We start from the raw sequence: 24,208 nt of genomic DNA, 5'->3' as shown, positions 1-24,208 counted from the left end.
TCCTGTGACCACTGATGAAGGTCTAGAAGATGACCAACTCAAACAGCAGAAATAGATGAGCGATCGTCTCTGACTTTACATCTACAAGGTGGACCATCTAGGTAGGAGTGTTTAATAGAGTGGACAGTGAATGCACACGGTATTTAGAAACTTCAGCAGCGCTGCTGTGTCTGACCCACTCATACCAGCACACCACACACTGACACACCAACCACCATGTCAGTGTCACTGCAGTGCCGAGAATCCTCCACCACCTAAATATGACCTGCTCTGTAGTGGCCCTGTGGGGGCCATTGAGAAATAGCATGAAAGGGGGCAAAAAAGTATGTAGATATACAGGGGTTGGACAAAATAACTGAAACACCTGTCATTTTAGTGTGGGAGGTTTCATGGCTAAATTGGACCAGTCTGGTGGCCAATCTTCATTAATTGCACATTGCACCAGTAAGAGCAGAGTGTGAAGGTTCAATTAGCAGGGTAAGAGCACAGTTTTGCTCAAAATATTGCAATGCACACAACATTATGGGTGACATACCAGAGTTCAAAAGAGGACAAATTGTTGGTGCACGTCTTGCTGGCACATCTGTGACCAAGACAGCAAGTCTTTGTGATGTATCAAGAGCCACGGTATCCAGGGTAATGTCAGCATACCACCAAGAAGGACAAACCACATCCAACAGGATTAACTGTGGACGCAAGAGGAAGCTGTCTGAAAGGGATGTTCGGGTGCTAACCCGGATTGTATCCAAAAAAACATAAAAACACGGCTGCCCAAATCACGGCAGAATTAAATGTGCACCTCAACTCTCCTGTTTCCACCAGAACTGTCCGTCGGGAGCTCCACAGGGTCGATATACACGGCCGGGCTGTCATAGCCAAACCTTTGGTCACTCGTGCCAATGCCAAACGTCGGTTTCAATGGTGCAAGGAGCGCAAATCTTGGGCTGTGGACAATGTGAAACATGTATTGTTCTCTGATGAGTCCACCTTTACTGTTTTCCCCACATCCGGGAGAGTTACGGTGTGGAGAAGCCCCAAAGAAGCGTACCACCCAGACTGTTGCATGCCCAGAGTGAAGCATGGGGGTGGATCAGTGATGGTTTGGGCTGCCATATCATGGCATTCCCTTGGCCCAATACTTGTGCTAGATGGGCGCGTCACTGCCAAGGACTACCGAACCATTCTGGAGGACCATGTGCATCCAATGGCAGTGCCGTGTATCAGGATGACAATGCACCAATACAGACAGCAAGACTGGTGAAAGATTGGTTTGATGAACATGAAAGTGAAGTTGAACATCTCCCATGGCCTGCACAGTCACCAGATCTAAATATTATTGAGCCACTTTGGGGTGTTTTGGAGAAGCGAGTCAGGAAACGTTTTCCTCCACCAGCATCACGTAGTGACCTGGCCACTATCCTGCAAGAAGAATGGCTTAAAATCCCTCTGACCACTGTGCAGGACTTGTATATGTCATTTCCAAGACGAATTGACGCTGTATTGGCCGCAAAAGGAGGCCCTACACCATACTAATAAATTATTGTGGTCTAAAACCAGGTGTTTCAGTTATTTTGTCCAACCCCTGTTCATCAAACCAATCTTTCACCAGTCTTGCTGTGTGTATTGGTGCATTGTCATCCTGATACACGGCACCGCCATTGGATGCACATGGTCCTCCAGAATGGTTCGGTAGTCCTTGGCAGTGACGCGCCCATCTAGCACAAGTATTGGGCCAAGGGAATGCCATGATATGGCAGCCCAAACCATCACTGATCCACCCCCATGCTTCACTCTGGGCATGCAACAGTCTGGGTGGTACGCTTCTTTGGGGCTTCTCCACACCGTAACTCTCCCGGATGTGGGGAAAACAGTAAAGGTGGACTCATCAGAGAACAATACATGTTTCACATTGTCCACAGCCCAAGATTTGCGCTCCTTGCACCATTGAAACCGACGTTTGGCATTGGCACGAGTGACCAAAGGTTTGGCTATAGCAGCCCGGCCGTGTATATTGACCCTGTGGAGCTCCCGACGGACAGTTCTGGTGGAAACAGGAGAGTTGAGGTGCACATTTAATTCTGCCGTGATTTGGGCAGCCGTGGTTTTATGTTTTTTGGATACAATCCGGGTTAGCACCCGAACATCCCTTTCAGACAGCTTCCTCTTGCGTCCACAGTTAATCCTGTTGGATGTGGTTTGTCCTTCTTGGTGGTATGCTGACATTACCCTGGATACCGTGGCTCTTGATACATCACAAAGACTTGCTGTCTTGGTCACAGATGCGCCAGCAAGACGTGCACCAACAATTTGTCCTCTTTTGAACTCTGGTATGTCACCCATAATGTTGTGTGCATTGCAATATTTTGAGCAAAACTGTGCTCTTACCCTGCTAATTGAACCTTCACACTCTGCTCTTACTGGTGCAATGTGCAATTAATGAAGATTGGCCACCAGACTGGTCCAATTTAGCCATGCAACCTCCCACACTAAAATGACAGGTGTTTCAGTTATTTTGTCCAACCCCTGTATATATATATATATACAGTATAACTTGCTGTGATGGTGAAGCACAGGGGTAGTGCAGGATTGAAAGCTGGTTATCGTGATTTGTATTTCATTTATTGATTGATTGATTGATTTTGTTGCTTTTCTTAGTGGCCAACCCGTGTCTGAAAATGACCTGTGACTTCATGTGTCTGCTCAACCCAAGTGGTGCCAGTTGCATCTGTCCGGAAGGAAAGGCTCTGGTTAATGGCTCCTGTATTGACCCCAGTGTTTCAGGTCTGCTTTTTGTCTGAGTTTTGCTGAGCTTTTAGCATTCTTTATATTTTACTTTTACATGTATTTTAAAACACTTATGTAAGCAATAATTTAGTGCTCTGCTGATTTGAAATCAACTATAATTTTTAGTAAACTCAGAAGCAAAAAATCTTACAAATACGATTTTCTCGTACTGAAGGTGAACTGTGCCGGCCTGCTTGTGAGAATGGGGGCCGCTGTGTGGCCAATGAAAAAGGGGAGTGGCGCTGTTATTGCTGGCCTGATTTCTCTGGAGAGCGCTGTGAAATCAACCACTGCACAGACTACTGCTTAAACGGGGGCACATGTACAGGGTCACCACTCGGTAAGAAAAACCTTCACCTCTGTGTCAGCTTATTAAGATTTTGTCCTATTTTCATTTAAACAAGCTCTTTCTCTCTGGGCTGTGCCATATACATATCCATATTAACTGTTTCATGATACTTCGTGATACTAGAATACATATTTCTTAAAAGATGCATCCAGGAGTGATCTGCAAACGCTGTGTTATCATTTCCCCTTAATCAGGTTAAGGCAGTAATGTAATACATCTATGTAGACTCATAGGAAGACAGGATTGGGCGAAAAGGCATGCACATTATTATTTATTTTAAGTAAAAAAAAGAAAACAATATATATAAAAAAAGAAAACATGGCATTTAAAACCCCAAATCAGAAAAAGTTGGGACAGCATGGAAAATGCAAATAATAAAAATAACAGAGTTTCTTACATTTACTTTGACTTTTATTTCATTGCAGGCAGTATGAACCTGAGATATTTCATGTTTTGTCTGCTCAACTTCATTTCATTCCAGTACCCGTACCCTCTTCTTCCGCAGCCATGCCTTTGTAACGTGTGCAGCATGTGGTTTTGCATTGTCTCAGCAGATGTTGCTCTAAGATCTCAATGTACTTTTCTGCATTAATGCTGCCATCACAGAAGTGTAAATGACCTTTGCCGAGGGCACTGACACAGCCCCATACCATGAGAGACCCTGGCTTTTGGACTTGTTGCTGATAACAGTCTGGGTGGTCCTTTTCGTCTTTGCTAATTCATCTGACCACAATACACGTTTTCTCTGTGTGATGGTCCATCCTAGATGCCTCCAAGCCCAGAGAAGTCGACACCACTTCTGGACATGGTTAACATAAGGCGTCTTTTTTTGCACAGTAAAGTTTTAAGTGGCATTTGTGCATGTAACTCCGTATTGTAGTGCTTGACAAACATTTGCCAAAGTAATCCCCTGCCAGTGTGGTTATATCAGCTATTGTTGAGTGGCGGTTCTTGATGCAGTGCCATCTGAGGGATTGAAGATCACTGGCGTTCAGCTTATGTTTGCGCCCTTGGCCTTTACGCACTGAGATTCCTCCTGATTCCTTGAATCATTTAATGATATTATGCACTGTAGAGGGAGAAATATGCAAATCCCTTCCAATCTTTCTTTGATGTACATTGTCTTTAAACATTTCGATCATTTTCTCACACATTTGTTGACAAACTGGAGATCCTCTGATCATATTTGCTCATCAAAGACTTTGTACCAAACCATGATTACAATCACCTGTTGACATCACCTGTTTGGAATCACATCATTATTTAGTTTTTTCATCTCATTACTAGCCCTAAATTGCCCCTGTACAAACTTATTTTGGAATGTGTTGAAGGACAGAAATGAAGGAATAGAGGTATATGAACAAATTAAATTAAGCTAATCAGACAAAACATGAAATATCTTGGGTTCAAACTGTCTGCAATCAAATTAAAGTCAAAGTAAATGTAAGGAACGCTGCATTTTTATTTTGTTTGCATTTTCCCTACTGTCCCAACTTTTTCTGATTTGGGGATGTATAATCAATCAACTATTAGACAAATTATTTGTACCTGGCTTCTACATACTGACTCATGCTTATCGGATAAAAAGTAACTCCTTAAGTTTATTTTGACACCTCATTTATTATTATTATTACTACTATTATTATTATTATTATTGTTATTATTAATATGATGATGATGATTAATATTGTTATTATTTTATTATTTGTTATCTTTTTTTTTTTTACCTCAGATTTAGTCTCAGTGATGATTTGCAACAATAACATGAGTTCTTGTTTATTTGTATAGCTCAGATTATAGCTCACATTAAAGCTACAGTTTATTTTAAAAAACGGAGACTTCTAAAAATGTATTTATTCATATTTTTTAACTGTATTAAATGTTTAACATGTGTCAAAACAACAAAATGTCAAACTTTGTTAATTTTTTTTATTGTTGATTTTTATTACCCATGGCAATTGCAATTTTAATTTAATTTAATTATGTTTGTCAAAATAAGTCAAGAGAATTTGCTTCTATCTCTGTTGTACAAAACACCACTTATCTGGTGTAGCAATGTTATAGAAGCTTGGTCTAGATTCACAATTCATTGAGTGCCGTCGTTGAATGATTTTAATTTAGAGTGAGACATCTTTATCAGCCTTGCCACCTGTGAAAACAATAGTGCTAATAACAAAATCAGCCAAGTGTGTATCCAGGCCTGAATTAAAGTTCTGCAATCAGTCATATGGAACATGAAGAACACATTAATTACCTCTACATCTTTCAAATATTCTTCTAAAATTAAATTAATTATACCCTTTGCTTGGGTAAATGTTTACTGCTTGGTGGTTTTAAATTATGAGTTTACTTATAATTTGTATACAAATACAAAATCTTCCACATGCAAAATAGCTGAAAAGCTTTATTTGTTTAAGTTAATATTTGTGCATTGTTATGAAGCTGTCTAGAGAAACATTGTTTCCTTACAAAAATGTGTTATCTGTAAAAATAGGCAATATAAATAATTTAAATAAGTGAAGCATATTTCATAGTGCATATTAAGCATAATCTATGCATTTACAGTATATAAATATATAATATACAGTATGTGATATATAATTAAACATATATAATCTATTTATTAAACATGTTATTCATTATACAAACCTACCTTTTTACCCTTTATATATTCTTGTTCTAGTTTATTACTTTTGCTAACAATTGCATACATTGTTATGCTCTTGTCATGGAAAAAGTAGATTTTTATGCTTAATATTACTAAATTGTTAGTATTATGCTGTTTTGTGCATTAAATCCTTAGTCTAAAGTACAGAGATAAGCAACATGTCTGTGTAAGCAGATAAGAAACAACAGTTAGCACAGAATGGAGGTTCCAAAGTCCAACACCCAATGTAATGTAACTAGAGCAGTATAAAGGGAGAGCCATCGTATCTGTTCCTTGTTCTTCAGCTATTCCACTGCTGTAAGAACCCACGATCGTGCCAATAAGTTCTTCCAATCCAGTCAATTGTAACCTTTGTTTTCATTTACTATCTCACTTTATTTTTCCACAACACTAAGATGATTTGACGAGTTTGGTGTAAAGGAGCTCTAGTGGTGATTTTCTACAACCTCGGAGCCTAAACTCACAAATTATTTGTTGTTTTGCATAAAAGTGTCTGCTAAATGCAATACATGTAAATGTAAATTGCATCTGTTTGCAAGCATACTGTATGTGTGGGACTGTGTGATGAAGATTAATCATTTAAAAAATACATTATGTAAGCACTTTGTTAAAAAGTTTAACATCAGAGTTCAAATAGAGTTTTTAAAAATGTAAGTAAATTGTTATTAATCAGAAAAGCTTTAATCCATAACATCCACTCTTGCCCTCTGCATGTTGCACGTTTCCAGTTTCAGATGCAGCAAAGCAGCCCCAGAGCATCACCAAGCCACCGGCAGGGTGTTCTTTTCAGTTTATGCTTCATTTTTTTCTCCTCCAGGCATACCACTAATCCATAGGCCTGAGGAGCTCCAGTTCTGTTTTATTGCTTCACAGAACAGGGATTAAGCATATTGGAGCTGACTTTTCTTATGCTTTTGGGTCAGTAGAGGTGTAAGTCTTGGAGTTCGGGCATGGAGACCTTCAGTGTTTAGTATGTGTCTTACTGTGCAAACTGAAACCACAGTGCCTGCTGCCATCAAATCTTGCTGCAGGTCATGGGTTTTGGTCCACCTGCCTTCTCAGTAATCTGGTGGCAGCCTTCTTTTGCCAGTAGCCAGTGTTCCTTTATCTTTGAACTTGCAAACTTTGCTTTCAGCTGTATCTCCAGGAATATTCGGGTTCCTTTACTATCATTTTGTATATTTTTCTTGTTTGTGCAAGGCAGTTATTTTGTCTTTTAACTTTTTGGACAACTCTCTTAACTCTCATATGTCTAACATGCAATCAAACATCACATTCACATCTGGGTATTGTATGTGTTTTATCCCAACACACCTGATGCAACTAATTAAGTATTTGATTAGTTGCATCATGTCTGCCTTAGACAACACGTGATTTGCAAATTTGTGCTTTTATGACAGATTCTAGGGTTAAATAATTCTGAGACTCTAGTATTCATTAAAATGGCATTTTGTGTTGAATCTGGAGAAACCACTTGTTACATTAGTTGTATTGAGCTATTTAAATTGTTCTTGTATGATTAATTGCAAACATCTGTTAATAAACCTAATTTGCAATGGGAGTTGAATAATTTTGATTGCAACTGCAAGTACAAATATCATTTTTTTTATATAACTGTAAGAAATAAGGAAACTAAGCATGTAATTGTAACACCTAATAATTGTGTTGTACTGAATTAAAAAAAGTAAATAAGTAGATACAATTTCAAACTAATTTTTGACCTTTTCTACTTAATATGTGTTCAGTTTAACTAATTTTTATACATTGCAAAATGGTACCTTATTTAAATAATGAAAAGCTTAATTTGCACATAATTATTTCTTGCGTCAGTTAAAAATTGACCTTAAAAGTTCTGTGAAATATTCCTGGAATAATAATCATACTCATAAAAATCTAATGCTTAACATACTGTAACCATTAGCAAGAAACCACTTTTTCAGAATAAGTCAAAAGGGTACAAAATGCAAAAGTGGTGTTTTAATAAATAAATATATTATGCTGATTAATACTTTAATGCTGCCATCACAGAAGTGTAAATGACTTTTGCCGAGGGCACTGACACAACCCCATACCATGACAGAGCCTGGTTTTAGGACTTGTTGCTGATAACAGTTTGATAACTCCTTTTCATCTTTGCTGATTCATCTGACCACAATACACATTTCCACTGTGTGATGCTCCATCTTAGATGTCTCCAAGCCCAGAGAAGTCGACACCACCTGTGGACATGGTTAACATAAGGCTTCTTTTTTGCACAGTAAGGTTTTAAGTGGTATTGTCCCATGTAACTCTGTATTGTAGTGCTTGACAAAGGTTTGCCAAAGTAATCCCTCGCCCATGTGGTTATATCAGCTATTGTTGAGTGGCGGTTCTTGATGCAGTGCCGTCTGAGGGATCGAAGATCATGGGCGTTCAGCTTAAGCTGCATCCTTGGCTTATACGCACTGATTCCTCCAGATTCCTTGAACCGTTTAATGATATTATGAACTGTAGTGGGAGAAATTTGCAAATCCTTTCCAAATATTTTTTTTGTTTTGTTTTTAAACATTTCAATCATTTTCTCACACATTTGTTGATAAACTGGAGATCCTCTGATCATCTTTGCTCATCAAATACTCCGCCTTTCCTGGATGCTGCTGCTGTTGTACCAGACCATGATTACAATCACTTGGTAACATCATTATTTAGTTTTTTCACCTCATTACTAGCCCTAAATTGCCCCCGTCCCAATTTTTTTTTTGGAATGTGTTGCAGGCCTGAAATGCAGGAATGGAGGTATATTAACAAATGAAATGAAGTTGAGCAGATAAAACATGACATATCTTGGGTTCAAACTGTCTGCAATCAAATAAAAGTCAAAGTAAATCTAAGGAACACTGCATTTTTATTTTATTTGCATTTTCCTTACTGTCCCAACTTTTTCTGATTTGGAGTTGTACTTTTCTGGTCCTTTTTTTCAGTATTCCAAAAAAAGATCTGAAATACTGCAATCTAACCGCAATACACATTTCCACTGTGTGATGGTCCATCCTAGATGTCTCCAAGCCCAGAGAACTTGACATCATCTCTGGACATGGATAACATAAGGCTTCTTTTTTGCACAGTAAAGTTTTAGGTGGCATTTGTGAATGTAACTCCGTATTGTAGTACTTGACAAAAGTTTGCTAAACTAATTGTTTGCCCATGTGCTTCTTATCAGCTGATGAATGATGGTTCTTGATGTAGTGCTGTCTTAGGAATTGGACATTATGGGTGTTCAGCTTAGGCTTGTGCCCTTGCTTTTAATGCACTGAAATTCCTTAAATTGTTTAATGATATTATGCACTGTAGAGGTAGACATCTTCGAATTCCCTCTAATCTTTCATTAAGAAATTTTTTTTAAACATTTCAATAATTTTCTCATGCATTTGTTATTATTGTTGTATTATTTTATTTATTTATTTTGGGTTATGTACATTGGACTGTTTATCTAATATATGTATTACTCAAATACATATTTAATTAGTAATTAGCAAATACTAAAAAGAAACCACATATAACATTTGATTGAGGGTATTTTTTTTCCCCCAAATAGGAAAGCCGACATGTCGCTGTGCTGTGGGCTTCACCGGGCCAAACTGTGAGCGTAAGGTGTGTGATAATTACTGTCTAAATGGAGGGACATGTGATGTCAGCCAGGGCAACCAGCCGGTGTGCCGCTGTTTAGCAGAATACACGGGTGATCGCTGCCTTTTCCGTAAGTGCAAAATACAAGCCATGTTTGCTCTGTTACTTACTGATTTATGAGGTTACAGTTGTATTTAATTAAACTTTAAAGTGCAGAATGTAAGACTCACCTGAACTTTGAAAGATTTTGTATAAATATAAATCAAGCTTTTAAGCACCTAAGCACAGATGGCCTTCACAAATAGAGAGAATTAACAAAAAGGTTTTAAATGACCATTTGTTTTCACTTACCTTCAATCTAATATTCAAAGTTAATTACTTCTTAGAGCTTATTAAATTACTGAATACTGAGCCATCAGCATTATTAGCATAAAAACAGATAGAAACACTTGGCCATTGCTATCAATAAAAAATAATTATATTAAAGTGCTTGATTTAAAAAAAGAGAAAAATGTTTTAAAAAGATACTAGATGACCTTGAGTTGTTTGTGCTGCAGCTAAAAAGTGTTCTCTGATATAACGATTTTCCTACTGTGGGTTATAGAATTTCATATCACTATAGCACGCACATGGGGTGATGTTTTTCCATTGATGAACTACTGTAGATATTTGATGCAGACAATTAACTCTTATTAAAGCCCTGTAAAAAGTCCAATTAAATCATCAGATAATCCTGAGCATAACTTTCCCCTTGAATTCTAATTAGGCACTCACTAATGGATTTTTTTTTCCTCTCTGTGTTGTTTCCATGACAGACATCTGTCACCATTACTGTGTGAACTCCAAAGCCTGCACATTGTCGAGCTCGGGCCATGTGGAGTGTGTGTGTCCAGGTCGATATGAAGGGATCAAATGTGACGTGGACAAGTGCCTACGGTGCCATGGTGCCCCCTGCATTATTGATGCAGAGACTGGAGATGTGGCCTGCAAGTATGTTTCATGTTTGATTACAATTTTAGATAATAAAAATCTATATTTAGATAAAACAGATATTGCATGACATAACTGACCAGTGCTATCTTTAGTAATAATAAAAAAAAATCATCAAAATTCTATTTAACTGTAATAAAAAAGTAAACCTGAGATATTTCATGTTTTGTCTGGTCAACTTCATTTAATTTATTATTATACTTCCATTCCTGCATTTCAGGCCTGCAACACATTCCAAAAAAAGTTGGGTCAGTAAAGCATTTACCACTTTGTAATGTTACCATTCCTTTTCACCACACTTAAAAGACATTTTGGCACCGAGGATACCAAGTGATTGAGTGTTTTAGCTTTTATTTTGTCCCATTCTTCCTGCAAACACGACTTAAGATGTGCAACAGTATGGGGTCGTTGTTGTCACATTTTTTTTAAATTCTCCACACATACTCTATTGGGGACAGGTCAGGACTGCAGCCAGTCCAGTCCAGTATCTGTACCCTCTTCTTCCACAGCCATGCCTTTGTAATGTGTGCAGCATGTGGTTTTGCATTGTCTTGTTGAAAAATACATGGACGTTCCTGGAAAAGATGACATCTTGAAGGCAGCATATGTTGCTCTAAGATCTCAATGTACTTTTCTGCATTAATGCTGCCATCACAGAAGTGTAAATGACCTTTGCCATGGGCACTGACACAGCCCCATACCATGAGAGACCCTGGCTTTTGGACTTGTTGCTGATAACAGTCTGGATGGTCTTTTTCGTCTTTGGTCTGGAGCACACGACGTCCATTTTTTTTTCCAAAAAGACCTGGAATGTTGATTCATCTGACTACAATACATGTTTCCATTGTGTGATGGTCCATCCTAGATGCCTTCGAGCCCAGACAAGTCGACGCCGCTTCTGGACATGGTTAACATGAGGCTTCTTTTTTGCACAGTAAAGTTTTAAGTGGCATTTGTGCATGTAACTCTGTATTGTAGTGCTTGACAAAGGTTAACCAAAGTAATCCCTTGTCCATGTGGTTATATCAGCTATTGTTGAGTGGCGGTTCTTGATGCAGTGCCGTCTGAGGGATCGAAGATCACAGGCATTAAGCTTAAGCTTGCACCCTTGGCCTTTACTCACTAAAATTCCTCCTGATTCCTTGAATCGTTTAATCATATTATGCACTGTAGAGGGAGAAATATGCAAATCCCTTCCAATCTTTCTTTGAGGTACATTTTCTCACACATTTGTTGACAAACTGGAGATTTCCTGATGCTGCTTTTATACCAAACCATGATTACGCCTGTTTGGAATCACATCATTATTTAGTTTTTTCACCTCATTACTAGCCCTAATTTGCCTTCGTCCCAACTTTTTTTGGAATGTGGTGCAGGCTTGAAATGCAGGAATGGAGGTATATTAACACATGAAATGAAGTTGAGCAGACAAAACATGAAATATCGTGGGTTCAAACAGTCTGCAATCAAGTCAAAGTAAATGTAAGGAACACTTTTTTAAGGAACACAACATTTTTATTTTTTTTGCATTTTTCATACTGTCCCAACTTTTTTTAATTTGGAGTGGTACATAAATGTGCCACACAAATGAGAAAAAATACAAAGATACAGAGGGAAGAAAAACTGGATCAAACATTCTGTAGTGTATTTCTAATTTCTAAACTAAATTTTTGAGGCTATTATGTTGTTTTATAATAATACAACTCTGGCTGCATCATGTCTAACCTTTCCAGCACCATTTAAAGTACTATAAGCTTTTAGTCTTCAATAGTCTGATGCCTGCCAGTTTACGTCCCGAGTATGCCATAAGCTGTTTGTTGGCGAGAGCTGGGAGCAATTAGCCATGCTCTCTGGATAGGAGGAACAGAATTGCTGTGCCAATTCCTTTAGCATCAAACATGCAACACCATCCAATCCTCAGCATCCTTGATGCAATGTGATTAAAAGCTGGTGGAAAGCACCTTCCTCTGAACACCTTCATCCGGCTGAAGCTCATAAAAATGTGGTTGGCTGGCTGGCTGTGGATGTGTCGCAGAAGCATGTGCTTGCCGGATTGATGACTAGTATGTGATGGGAGACTCTAAAAATAGGTGGAAATTGGAATGTCTATTATATTATATTATTATAATTATTCATCAAATACATTTACATTATTTGCCAGACCACCCAAGGAGGATGGGTCCCTGCTGAGCTTGGTTCCTCACAGCATGTTGTCCTTGACCATTGCCATGACACGCTCAACCAAAAAATTTTTTTGCTGATAGCATTAAAAAGTTGATACGACACTGGGAAAAAATGCATTGGAAGGTGACTGTGGAAAAGTGATGTAATTTGTGATGCTTTATGCTTTGTTAGCCCTCTTTCATGCTGTTTTTCAATGGTCAGAACCACTACAGAGTAGGTATTATTTAGGTGGTGGATCATTCTCAGCACTCCAGTGACACTGACATGGTGGTGGTGTGTTAGTGTGTGTTGTGCTGGTATGAGTTGATCAGATACAGCAGTGCTGCTGGAGTTTTTAAACACCACACTGTCCCTGCTGGACTGAGAATAGTCCACCAACCAAAAACATCCAGCCAACAGCGCCCGGGGGAACGTCCTGTGACCATTGATGAAGGTCTAGAAGATGAGCAACTCAAACAGCAACAATAGATGAGTGATCGTCTCTGACTTTACATCTACAAGGTGGACCAACTAGGTATGAGTGTTTAATAGAGTGGACAGTGAGTGGACACAGTATTTAAAAACTCCAGCAGCGCTGCTGCACTCATACCAGCACAACACACACTAACACACCACCACCATGTCATTGTCACTGCAGTGCTGAGAATGATCCACCACCTAAATAATACCTACTCTGTGGTGGTCCTGTGGGGGTCTTGACCATTGAAGAACAGGGTGAAAGCAGGCTTAAAAAAAGGATGTAGAGAAACAAATGGACTACAGTCAGTAATTGTAGAACTACAAAGTGCTTCTATATGGTAGGTGGAGCTGATAAAGTGGACAATGGACAAGTGTAGAAACAAGGAGGTGGGTTTAATGTTATGGCTGATTGGTGAATATATATATAGGTTACTGGTTCAAGCCCCACCACTGCCAGGTTGCTGCTGTTGGGCCCTTGAGCAAGACCCTTAACCCTTAATTGCTCAGACTGTGTACTGTAAGTGTAATGTAAGTCACTTTGAATAAAGACGTCTGCTAAATGCCAAAAATGTAAATGTTCTGTTATTCAAATTATTTTCCCAAGCTTTAATCTGCTGGATTTGGATTTTGAAGTAGGAGCTTTTTACTAGCTCACCACTGTTCTATGTATTTTGTAATTAGTGCAGATAAATTAGCCCTATTTAAATGAGCTATAATTATAATCACTTATGAGGAATTAGGAAGGCATGTCACAAAGTTTAATGTTTTAAACATTTTAACATGACAATTAATAATGTCATATTTTTAGAAATCTTACAATAACTTTTACTTTAATTTTAACTTAATTGTATTTTTTATTATTTATTTTGGATCTGTTTTAATCTGTAATTTTTGAGACCTGAAGAACTTAAATAATACGTTCATTATTTTTTCAAACAGTCGTGGATTTTGCCATTCCCACCAACGTTAGCCAAAGCCATTATCACATACAGTGTATCACAAAAGTGAGTAAACCCCTCACATTTCTGCAGATATTTAAGTATATCTTTTCATGGGACAACACTGACAAAATGACACTTTGACACAATGAAAAGTAGTCTTTGTGCAGCTTATATAACAGTGTAAATTTATTCTTCCCTCAAAATAACTCAATATACAGCAATTAATGTCTAAACCACTGGCAACAAAAGTGAGTACACCCCTTAGTGAAAGTTCCTGAAGTGTCAATATTTTGTGTGGCCACCATTATTTCCCAGAACTGCCTTAACTCTCCTGGGCATGGAGTTTACCAGAGCTTCACAGGTTGCCACTGGAATGCTTTTTCACTCCTCCATGACGACATCACGGAGCTGGCGGATATTCGAGACTTTGCGCTCCTCCACCTTCCGCTTGAGGATGCCCCAAAGATGTTCTATTGGGTTTAGGTCTGGAGACATGCTTGGCCAGTCCATCACCTTTACCCTCAGCCTCTTCAATAAAGCAGTGGTCGTCTTAGAGGTGTGTTTGGGGTCATTATCATGCTGGAACACTGCCCTGCGACCCAGTTTCCGGAGGGAGGGGATCATGCTCTGCTTCAGTATTTCACAGTACATATTGGAGTTCATGTGTCCCTCAATGAAATGTAACTCCCCAACACCTGCTGCACTCATGCAGCCCCAGACCATGGCATTCCCACCACCATGCTTGACTGTAGGCATGACACACTTATTTTTGTACTCCTCACCTGATTGCCGCCACACATGCTTGAGACCATCTGAACCAAACAAATTAATCTTGGTCTCATCAGACCATAGGACATGGTTCCAGTAATCCATGTCCTTTGTTGACATGTCTTCAGCAAACTGTTTGCGGGCTTTCTTGTGTAGAGACTTCAGAAGAGGCTTCCTTCTGGGGTGACAGCCATGCAGACCAATTTGATGTAGTGTGCGGCGTATGGTCTGAGCACTGACAGGCTGACCCCCCACCTTTTCAATCTCTGCAGCAATGCTGACAGCACTCCTGCGCCTAGCTTTCAAAGACAGCAGTTGGATGTGACGCTGAGCACGTGCACTCAGCTTCTTTGGACGACCAACGCGAGGTCTGTTCTGAGTGGAACCTGCTCTTTTAAAACGCTGGATGATCTTGGCCACTGTGCTGCAGCTCAGTTTCAGGGTGTTGGCAATCTTCTTGTAGCCTTGGCCATCTTCATGTAGCGCAACAATTCGTCTTTTAAGATCCTCAGAGAGTTCTTTGCCATGAGGTGCCATGTTGGAACTTTCAGTGACCAGTATGAGAGAGTGTGAGAGCTGTACTACTAAATTGAACACAACTGCTCCCTATGCACACCTGAGACCTAGTAACACTAACAAATCACATGACATTTTGGAGGGAAAATGACAAGCAGTGCTCAATTTGGACATTTAGGGGTGTAGTCTCTTAGGGGTGTACTCACTTTTGTTGCCGGTGGTTTAGACATTAATGGCTGTATATTGAGTTATTTTGAGGGAAGAATAAATTTACACTGTTATATAAGCTGCACACAGACTACTTTTCATTGTGTCAAAGTGTCATTTTGTCAGTGTTGTCCCATGAAAAGATATACTTAAATATCTGCAGAAATGTGAGGGGTGTACTCATTTTTGTGATACACTGTACATACATAATTAATAGCTTTTTACATTTACCCATTGCTCTATTTTGCAGCTGTACCAGTGGTAGAATAGCTTCCAGTTGCCAACTTTGTGATGGCTACTGCTACAATGGAGGCACCTGTCATCTGGATCCTGACACTAACCTGCCTTTCTGCCAGTGAGTAATAAATCAATAATCTCATTTTATCTGGCTTCAGACCCCTACATTTAGATGTGCACAGATCCTTAGTATTCATTTAAGCAACACTGCCCAGATGTTAGAAAACACAGATGCTTTGCTCATCAGTGCCAACCAGAATGGCTCATCATGGGACATGAATCATAGGGCATCTAGTGTCTGTTTAAACCAGTTTTAGCTTTCAGAAAACCCTCACATTTTAAATTAAGCCTTAGGAAGCAGATGTTTCACATTACATATACTTTAAATCATTATATTTAAATTAGTTGACACTTTCAATAGATTTTGTCACTGAGTAATATAAAAGATCTCGTGTGTAATAGTGCAATATAATATATACAGTATATACACACGGTGGGGAAAATAAGTATTTGATCCCCTGCTGATTTTGTAAGTTTACCCCCTTACAAAGACTTGAACAGTCTATAATTTTTATGGAAGGTTTATTTTAACAGAGAGAGACAGAATATCAACAAAAAATAAAATAAAAAATCATTAAATAAAAGTTATAAATGAATTTGTATTTAATTAAGGGAAATAAGTATTTGATCCCCTACCAACCAGCAAGAATTCTGACCCCCACAGACCGGTTATGTGCCCATGAGGCACACAAATTAGTCTTGTCCCTGTATAAAAGACTCCTGTCACAGAATCAGTTTCTTCCGTTCAAATCTCTCGACCACCATGGGCATGACCAAAGAGCTATCAAAGCTATCAAAATTGAGCTCTTTGGGATCAACTCCACTCGCCGTGTTTGGAGGCAGAGAAATGCTTGATGGTGTTCTTGGGGTCATATCCAGCATTTCTCTGCTCCCAGCTCCCTTGAGATCATTGACAAGCTCCTCCCGTGTAATTCTGGGCTGACCAGGTGAGATCTTGCATGATGGAGCTCCAGAGCGAGGGCGATTGACTGTGATCTTGTATTTCTTCCATTTTCGAATTATCGTGCCAACAGTGGTCTCTTTCTCACCAAGCTTCTTGCTGATGATCTTGTAGCCCATTCCAGCCTTGTGCAGGTCTACAGTCTTGTCCCTGACGTTCTTTGATAGCTCTTTGGTCTTGCCCATGGTGTTTGAGAGATTTGAATGGAAGAAACTGATTCTGTGACAGGAGTCTTTTATACAGGGACAGGACTAATTTGTGTGCCTCATGGGCACATAACCGGTCTGTGGGGGTCAGAATTCTTGCTGGTTAGTAGGGGATCAAATACTTATTTCCCTTAATTAAATACAAATTAATTTATAACTTTTATTTAATGTTTTTTTTTCCTGGATTTTTTGTTGATATTCTGTCTCTCTCTGTTAAAATAAACCTTCCATAAAAATTATAGACTGTTCAAGTCTTTGTAACCATAACATTAAAAGCACCTCCTTGTTTCTACACACACTGTCCATTTTATCAGCTCCACTTACCATATAGGAGCACTTTGTAGTTCTACAATTACTGTCTGTATTTCATCTGTTTCTCTGCATGCTTTGTTAGCCCCCTTTCATGCTGTTCTTCAATGGTCAGAACTCTCCCAGGACCACTACAGAGTAGTCATTATTTGGGTGGTGGATCATTCTCAGCACTGCAGTGACACTGACATGGTGGTGGTGTGTTAGTGTGTGTTGTGCTGGTATGAGTGGATAAGAGAGCACTGATGGAGTTTTTAAACACCTCACTGTCACTGCTGGACTGAGAATAGTCCACCAACCAAAATATATCCAGCCAACAGCGCTCCATGGGCAGATTCCAGTGACCACTGATGAAGGTCTAGAAGATGACAAACTCAAACAGCAGCAATAGATGAGCGATCATCTCTGATCATCTCTGACTTTACATGTACAAGATGAACCAACTAGGTAGGAGTGTCTAATAGAGTGGACAGTGAGTGGACATGGTATTTAAAAACTCCAGCAGTGCTGCTGTGTCTTATCCACTCATACAAGCACAACACACACTAACACACCACCACCATGTCAGTGTCACTGCAGTGCTGAGAATGATCCACCACCCAAATAATACCTGCTCTGTGGTGGGTCTGTGGTGGTCCTGACCATTGAAGAACAGGGTGAAAACAGGTTTAAAAAGCATGCAGAGAAACAGATGGACCACAGTCAGTAATTGTAGAAGTACAAAGTGCTTCTATGTGGTAAGTGGAGTTGATGAAATGGACAGTTATTGTAGAAATAAGGAGGTGATTTTAATGTTATGGCTGATCTGTGTGTGTATATATATATATATGGTTAAATATGTGGTTAAATGTATTTTTAAGATTAGTGACAAGAACTGACAGCAGGAAAAACAAGAGAAGGCATCTTTCTGGAACTGGTAGTTAACAAGTCCCAGTCAGCCTTCAGGCACTAACAAAAAAAAAGGGATGTTTATATTCATATTGAATAGTTTCTCATTTGTTCCAAATAGTTTTTTGTTGTTTGAATGACATTCTTAGCAAATCCTGGTCAAATTGAAAAGATAAAATCAATTTCTATGCAAATAATCACACTGGGTTTTGTGTGAGGGTAAAAGATTCTCATAAAGTGGTTTATTCACTCACTCCCGGGCTGAGAAAATATATGCATCAATGTTTCTTTCTGTGTGAATATGTCATATCCTAAATGCTGACAAAGTAAACGAGCTGTTAATGCTTATCAAAAAGTCATTTTGAACTGTGAAGCAAACATCTGCTCCTCCAAGGCAAACCCATGTACCCATAATGCTCTCCAAGCAAATGCTTAGTAACCGAGTGGAGGAACTCAAAAGAAATAAACTATTAAATGAAAAATCCACCCTGAATGACTTACACATCAATGATCATTCTGTGACATTTAATAACGTCATACATTTCAACTGTCTTTCGACAGCATGTTGAAAAATGGTTTGTGAGGAACTAAAGATCTAGCGTTCTTATAAAGGGGGACGGTACAATGTACGTACATATACAATGGTGATGTCAATTGGTTTTGGGAGTGGCCTCGAGTTTAAAAGGCGTTGACTTTCAAGGTATTTTTTCCCATAAGGATGTATGGGAAACCTGTTAATGTGTTTCATGATCCCATAGAACTGCGTGTATTTGAAGCTAATGTAAAATAATAGGGTTGTTTTTGACACCTGTACACTGAAAATAACACAAGTATAATATAAAAACACTGCAATACAACTGAAAAACAGGTAAAAATCAATATAACTTCCTTATTGTTTCCTTATGCCTCTTAATTGAAGAAGAAGAAGAAGAAGAAGATATACTTTATTTGTCATATATACATATACAGATGTACAGTACAATGAAATTCTTTCTTCGCATATCCCAACTTATTTTAAGCTGGGGTCAGAGCGCAGGGTCAGCCATAGTACAGGGTTAAGGGCCTTGCTCAAGGACCCAACAGTGGCTGCACAGCAGAGCCTGGATTTGAACCGCCAATCTTCCGGTTGATAGCCTAAAGCTCTACCCACTAGGCTACCACTGTCCACTGTAATTGTGGAGATGGTTGATCTTGGAATACCGTATTCCATTCAGTAAAGGCACAATTTAGAAGCGTCAAAATTGCTTTCACGCTGGCTGTGCTGTTATTTCCTATGGTGTGTGCTGGTGCACAAAACTTAACATGACTTATTGTACCAAAACAATGAGCGAGGAATTTCATTAGTGGAGAAAACTTATTAGCAGTAACAATTAAGAGAGGTTTAGGTTTCCTATGTCGTTCTCTGAATACATTGTCATGTTAAGCTTTTTTGTAATGCATAAGTATTTTAGACTCTCTCGGAAAAGCTGATTCTCACACTTTCTCAGAACCTTAGCTGTAACACAAGTTTAAAAGTAAAACAGGAGGAAAATCCAGCTAAACACAGATACATGTGGATGTAGATTCATCTCATAGTCGCACTTTGATGTTTTACTACACCGCTCAAGTCGAGCACTGAACAAAGCTGCAGTGGCACACACGTCAAGCTTAAAGTTGAGTTTAAGGGTACAAACCTCTTGACAAAGATTTCGAGTTTAGGGGACATCGAGTTACCATTGTATCTTCATTGTACATGGTGTCTGCATGTTTAGTACTATTTTCTCCATTTTTCTCCAATTTAATCATCTCCAATTATGCATGCATGACACCAGTGCTGACAAAAAAGGGCCACGAACTAGCACTTGCCTTCGCGAACGTGTGCCCACTGACTACTTCTTCTCTTGTACCAACCCCTCTACCAGACAGTAGGCACTATTGTTGCAACAGCAAGGTTGTGACTCCCCATCCGCCCTTTCCTCTCACACATGGTCAATTGTGTCTGTGAAACAGCTGTCCAGACTGCTGCACATCCCAAGTACCTGGCTAAAAGTATTTTATTCAGGTGTTATTTGTTTTTTGGTGGCTAAAACATGTCTCTGCTAATGACTCAAACAAAATAACATGTAATAAAACCTTTAAACTGCGCTTAATTGGGAATAAAAGTGCTTGAAGCTCATGTGTTAACAGCTAGTAATACTGCTATTGCCTACTGTTGTTTCATTAAAAAAATCTTAATAATTTTGAGATCATATCTTTAATAGCAATGTTCATAGATTTTGAGCAAGTTTGTACTAGCTTCATCCATTTTAATAAAAAATGAAATGGGGCTTTGTTTGTTTCATCTATTTATCATTCATTTATTTCCAAAAACTGAGTGCAAGGCAGGAATATTCCCTAGATAAGGCACTAATCCATCTTTAATCTGCATTTAACTGTAAACAGTGCAAAACATATTTATTGTTCTATTTTTGCTTCTTTTATTATTGTTGGCTTATTTCAAGTTTCTATTTTCTTGTGTCATTAAGACAGAAGCATTTTACCATTGTGTCACATGACCTTTCTTTAAACAACATTGAAAATATGGAGACATCCTGTATGTTGATACATTATTTTGTCATACAAATCATTGTTTTTTTAACTATTTATAGCCTTAGTTGTTTTCGTCTGTGCCTAATGGAATGCCATAAGTTCTCAATGGGAGGCAGGTCTGGACTGCAGGCAGGCCAGTCTAGCTTCCATACATTCCTGTTGTACAGCCATGTGGTTATACAGTAGAATGAAGCATGTTGCTTGTTGTCATGCACTGACCTTAAAAAAAGAGACATTATTCAGAAAATAGCATATGCTGCTCTGAAACGTCTTTTAGAATAAATGGTGCACTCACATATTTAAATGTTATGCTGGTAAGTGGCACGTAAATGCTTTTTTTTATAAGTGGCTCAAAAAAAGACATCTGTAACATTGTATTTGTACTATTAAATAAGATAACTCAATGTCACTCCCAGTATACCACTGTATACTTATATACACCGATCAGCCATAACATTAAAACCACCTCCTTGTTTTTACACTCGCTGTCCACTATTATCAGCTCCACTTACCATATAGAAGTGCTTTGAAGTTCTACAATTACTGACTGTAGTCCATCTATTTCTCTACATATCTTTTTAGCCTGCTTTTACTTTGTTCTTCAATGGTCAGGACCCCCACAGTACCACCACAGAGCAGGTATTATTTAGGTAGTGGATCATTCTGAGCACTGCAGTGACACTGACATGGTGGTGGTGTGTTAGTGTGTGTTGTGCTGGTATAAGTGGATCAGACACAGCAGCGCTGCTGGAGTTTTTAAACACCGTGTCCACTCACTGTCCACTCTATAAAACACTCTTACCTAGTTGGTCCACCTTGTAGATGTAAAGTCATAGACGATCACGTGTCTATTGCTGCTGTTTGAGCTGGTCATCTACTAGACCTTCATCAGTGGTCACAAGATGCTGCCCATGGGGCACTGTTGGCTGGATATTTTTGGTTAGTGGACTATTTTCAGTCCAGCAGTGACAGTGAGGTGTTTAACAACTCCATCCACTCATACAAGCACAATACACACAGGGCTGAGAATGATCCACCACCTAAATAATACCTGCTCTGTGGTGGTCCTGTGGGGGTCCTGACTATTGAAGAACAGGGTGAAAGCAGGCTAAAAAAAGTACGTAGAGAAACAGATGGACTACTGTCAGTAATTGTAGAACTACAAAGTGCTCTGAAATGGTAAGTGGCACTGATAAAATAGACAGTGAGTGTAGAAACAAGGAGGTGGTGTTAATGTTATGCCTGATTGGTGTGTATATATAAATATATTTACAGTATATATACAGTGTATCACAAAAGTGAGTACACCCCTCACATTTCTGCAGATATTTAAGTATATCTTTTCATGGGACAACACTGACAAAATGACACTGACACAATGAAAAGTAGTCTGTGTGCAGCTTATATAACAGTGTAAATTTATTCTTCCCTCAAAATAACTCAAAATACAGCCATTAATGTCTAAACCACCGGCAACAAAAGTGAGTACACCCCTAAGAGACTACACCCCTAAATGTCCAAATTGAGCACTGCTTGTCATTTTCCCTCCAAAATGTCATGTGATTTGTTAGTGTTACTAGGTCTCAGGTGTGCATAGGGAGCAGGTGTGTTCAATTTAGTAGTACAGCTCTCACACTCTCTCATACTGGTCACTGAAAGTTCCAACATGGCACCTCATGGCAAAGAACTCTCTGAGGATCTTAAAAGACGAATTGTTGCGCTACATGAAGATGGCCAAGGCTACAAGAAGATTGCCAACACCCTGAAACTGAGCTGCAGCACAGTGGCCAAGATTATCCAGCGTTTTAAAAGAGCAGGGTCCACTCACAAAAGACCTCGCGTTGGTCGTCCAAAGAAGCTGAGTGCACGTGCTCAGCGTCACATCCAACTGCTGTCTTTGAAAGATAGGCGCAGGAGTGCTGTCAGCATTGCTGCAGAGATTGAAAAGGTGGGGGGTCAGCCTGTCAGTGCTCAGACCATACGCCGCACACTACATCAAATTGGTCTGCATGGCTGTCACCCCAGAAGGATGCATCTTCTGAAGTCTCTACACAAGAAAGCCCGCAAACAGTTTGCTGAAGACATGTCAACAAAGGACATGGATTACTGGAACCATGTCCTATGGTCTGATGAGACCAAGATTAATTTGTTTGGTTCAGATGGTCTCAAGCATGTGTGGCGGCAATCAGGTGAGGAGTACAAAGATAAGTGTGTCATGCCTACAGTCAAGCATGGTGGTGGGAATGCCATGGTCTGGGACTGCATGAGTGCAGCAGGTGTTGGGGAGTTACATTTCATTGAGGGACACATGAACTCCAATATGTACTGTGAAATACTGAAGCAGAGCATGATCCCCTCCCTCCGGAAACTGGGTCGCAGGGCAGTGTTCCAGCATGATAATGACCCCAAACACACCTCTAAGACGACCACTGCTTTATTGAAGAGGCTGAGGGTAAAGGTGATGGACTGGCCAAGCATGTCTCCAGACCTAAACCCAATAGAACATCTTTGGGGCATCCTCAAGTGGAAGGTGGAGGAGCGCAAAGTCTCGAATATCCGCCAGCTCCGTGATGTCGTCATGGAGGAGTGGAAAAGCATTCCAGTGGCAACCTGTGAAGCTCTGGTAAACTCCATGCCCAGGAGAGTTAAGGCAGTTCTGGGAAATAATGGTGGCCACACAAAATATTGACACTTTAGGAACTTTCACTAAGGGGTGTACTCACTTTTGTTGCCGGTGGTTTAGACATTAATGGCTGTATATTGAGTTATTTTGAGGGAAGAATAAATTTACACTGTTATATAAGCTGCACACAGACTACTTTTCATTGTGTCAAAGTGTCATTTTGTCAGTGTTGTCCCATGAAAAGATATACTTAAATATCTGCAGAAATGTGAGGGGTGTACTCACTTTTGTGATACACTGTATATATATATATACAGTGTATCACAAAAGTGAGTACACCCCTCACATTTCTGCAAATATTTCATTATATCTTTTCATGGGACAACACTATAGACATGAAACTTGGATATAACTTAGAGTAGTCAGTGTACAGCTTGTATAGCAGTGTAGATTTACTGTCTTCTGAAAATAACTCAACACACAGCCATTAATGTCTAAATAGCTGGCAACATAAGTGAGTACACCCCACAGTGAACATGTCCAAATTGTGCCCAAATGTGTCGTTGTCCCTCCCTGGTGTCATGTGTCAAGGTCCCAGGTGTAAATGGGGAGCAGGGCTGTTAAATTTGGTGTTTTGGGTACAATTCTCTCATACTGGCCACTGGATATTCAACATGGCACCTCATGGCAAAGAACTCTCTGAGGATGTGAGAAATAGAATTGTTGCTCTCCACAAAGATGGCCTGGGCTATAAGAAGATTGCTAACACCCTGAAACTGAGCTACAGCATGGTGGCCAAGGTCATACAGCGGTTTTCCAGGACAGGTTCCACTCGGAACAGGCTTCGCCAGGGTCGACCAAAGAAGTTGAGTCCACGTGTTCGG

General features: G+C 39.4%; 1 protein-coding gene across 1 annotated transcript in view; it reads left to right on the top strand.

Moving 5' to 3' along the window:
• Positions 1–24,208, top strand: part of lrp1bb (low density lipoprotein receptor-related protein 1Bb) — a 488,452-nt gene that overhangs the window by 434,651 nt on the left and 29,593 nt on the right. Inside the window, exons 82-86 of the mRNA XM_063005338.1 lie at positions 2,656–2,781; positions 2,960–3,124; positions 9,376–9,537; positions 10,223–10,397; positions 15,723–15,827. Of these exons, the coding sequence (XP_062861408.1) occupies positions 2,656–2,781; positions 2,960–3,124; positions 9,376–9,537; positions 10,223–10,397; positions 15,723–15,827 (733 nt within the window). The remainder of the gene's footprint in view (positions 1–2,655; positions 2,782–2,959; positions 3,125–9,375; positions 9,538–10,222; positions 10,398–15,722; positions 15,828–24,208) is intronic.

The sequence above is a fragment of the Trichomycterus rosablanca genome, chromosome 12 (genome assembly GCF_030014385.1).
Source record: "Trichomycterus rosablanca isolate fTriRos1 chromosome 12, fTriRos1.hap1, whole genome shotgun sequence".
Lineage (NCBI taxonomy): Eukaryota > Metazoa > Chordata > Actinopteri > Siluriformes > Trichomycteridae > Trichomycterus > Trichomycterus rosablanca.
This window is presented reverse-complemented; position numbering and strand designations above follow the sequence as displayed.